Source organism: Mustela nigripes, unplaced genomic scaffold, assembly GCF_022355385.1.
Source record: "Mustela nigripes isolate SB6536 unplaced genomic scaffold, MUSNIG.SB6536 HiC_scaffold_14924, whole genome shotgun sequence".
NCBI lineage: Eukaryota > Metazoa > Chordata > Mammalia > Carnivora > Mustelidae > Mustela > Mustela nigripes.
In genome coordinates, this window is record NW_026754330.1 from 1 (window position 1) to 1,284 (window position 1,284).

General features: G+C 65.3%; 1 protein-coding gene across 1 annotated transcript; it reads left to right on the plus strand.

The window, feature by feature from the left end:
• Positions 1-6: 6 nt before the first annotated feature.
• On the plus strand, positions 7-1,278 carry LOC132009340 (NUT family member 2G-like). The gene is made up of 2 exons (XM_059387581.1): positions 7-202; positions 658-1,278. Exons 1-2 carry the CDS (start codon positions 67-69, stop codon positions 1,242-1,244), a joined length of 723 nt encoding a protein of 240 aa, XP_059243564.1. The 5' UTR covers positions 7-66; the 3' UTR covers positions 1,245-1,278.
• The last annotated feature ends 6 nt before the right edge of the window (positions 1,279-1,284 follow it).

A 1,284-nucleotide genomic window follows, 5' to 3' on the forward strand; every position in this document is an offset into this window, starting at 1 on the left:
GGCCCTGCTGGCTCCAGGGCTGGGCCCCCTCCTCAGTGCGGCCTGGGACTCCTCACCCCCAGGTTCATGGAATTCGAGATGGAGGAGGAGATGCAGATGCGGAAGTTACAGTGGGTGAAGGTGGCCCAGGGCCTGCCTCCCCCAGCGCCCCCGAAGCCTGAACGGCGGGGGCCCCCAGCCGCGGGAGCGGGCCCGCAGCCAGGTAAGGCCCCCACATCCCCATGACCGCGGGTGGCCAATGGCTGTGGGGGCCAGGGAAAGGCCTCTGTCCCTGGGTCGTGTCTGCTCCCACAAGGGGACATAGGTCGTTTGACCAGATCAGCCGGGGGTCTCAGCTGCCCTTTGTCAGGACGGGTATTGACCTGGTGAATTTCTTGACTCCTCGCCCCACGCCTGTCAGAGGACCTGGCACCAAGTGGGGAGTGGGGCTGTGGGGAGTGGGCTGTGGGGAGACCCCTGGAGGATCAGGGGGTCCGCCCTTGCTCACGTGGCTGGCTGTGAGACACTCCTCCTCCCCGCTCTGCCAGTCCCACGGTGCCCATAGCTTCCGGTGGCCCTGACCCAGCCCCCAGGGACATCAGTGTCCCCCTAACACTGCCCTCCCGATGCTCTGCCCGCGCCGCTCACGCCTCCTCCCTCCTTCTCGCTCTGCCTCAGCGTGCGTTCCCAGGAAGGCGGGTTCCAGGGCCCAGCCCTCCCGCCTGCAGCCACACCGACCCCCGCGGCGCCGGCAGACCAAGGCGCCCAAGGAGATCCCTCCAGAGGCTGTGAGAGAGTACGTGGACATCATGGAGGGGCTGCTGGGGCCTGGCCGCTCAGCCCCGGGGGGCCCGGCAGGTGAATGGGGAGAGGACGGAAAGGAGCCACAGCAGGACGAGGCCGCGACCTCCCCGGACCCGGGTCTCCTGAGCTACATTGACGAGCTGTGTTCCCAGGAAGACTTCATCACCAAGGTGCGCTGGCCCGCAGCCTGGTGTCTGGAAGATTCCAGGGACTGGCACTCCAACGCCCAGTTCGGGGCTGAGCCCAGGCCTTTGGCATTAAGCGCTTTCCTTGTTCCTGGGCTGTGTGCGCATGTGTGCGTGCATCCTTGTGTACTTGCCACGTGCGTGCAGGCATGTGTGTATACTGCTGTGCGCGCAGACGTGCGTACACACGTGGACGTGTGTGCCCACATGCCCAAGCATCGTGTTTGTGTGTTCGTGTGTGTTTGTGCATGTGCATACCCATGCGTGTGCGCATAGAGGCCTGTGCGTGTGCATTTGTGCCTTGTGTGGATGTCTT

Bases quoted from the DNA above. Each gene is read 5' to 3' on its own strand.
- LOC132009340 (XM_059387581.1), top strand. From the start codon at position 67: ATGGAATTCGAGATGGAGGAGGAGATGCAGATGCGGAAGTTACAGTGG. The intron at 203-657 runs GTAAGGCCCCCA...GCTCTGCCTCAG, and splicing joins GGGAGCGGGCCCGCAGCCAG to CGTGCGTTCCCAGGAAGGCG.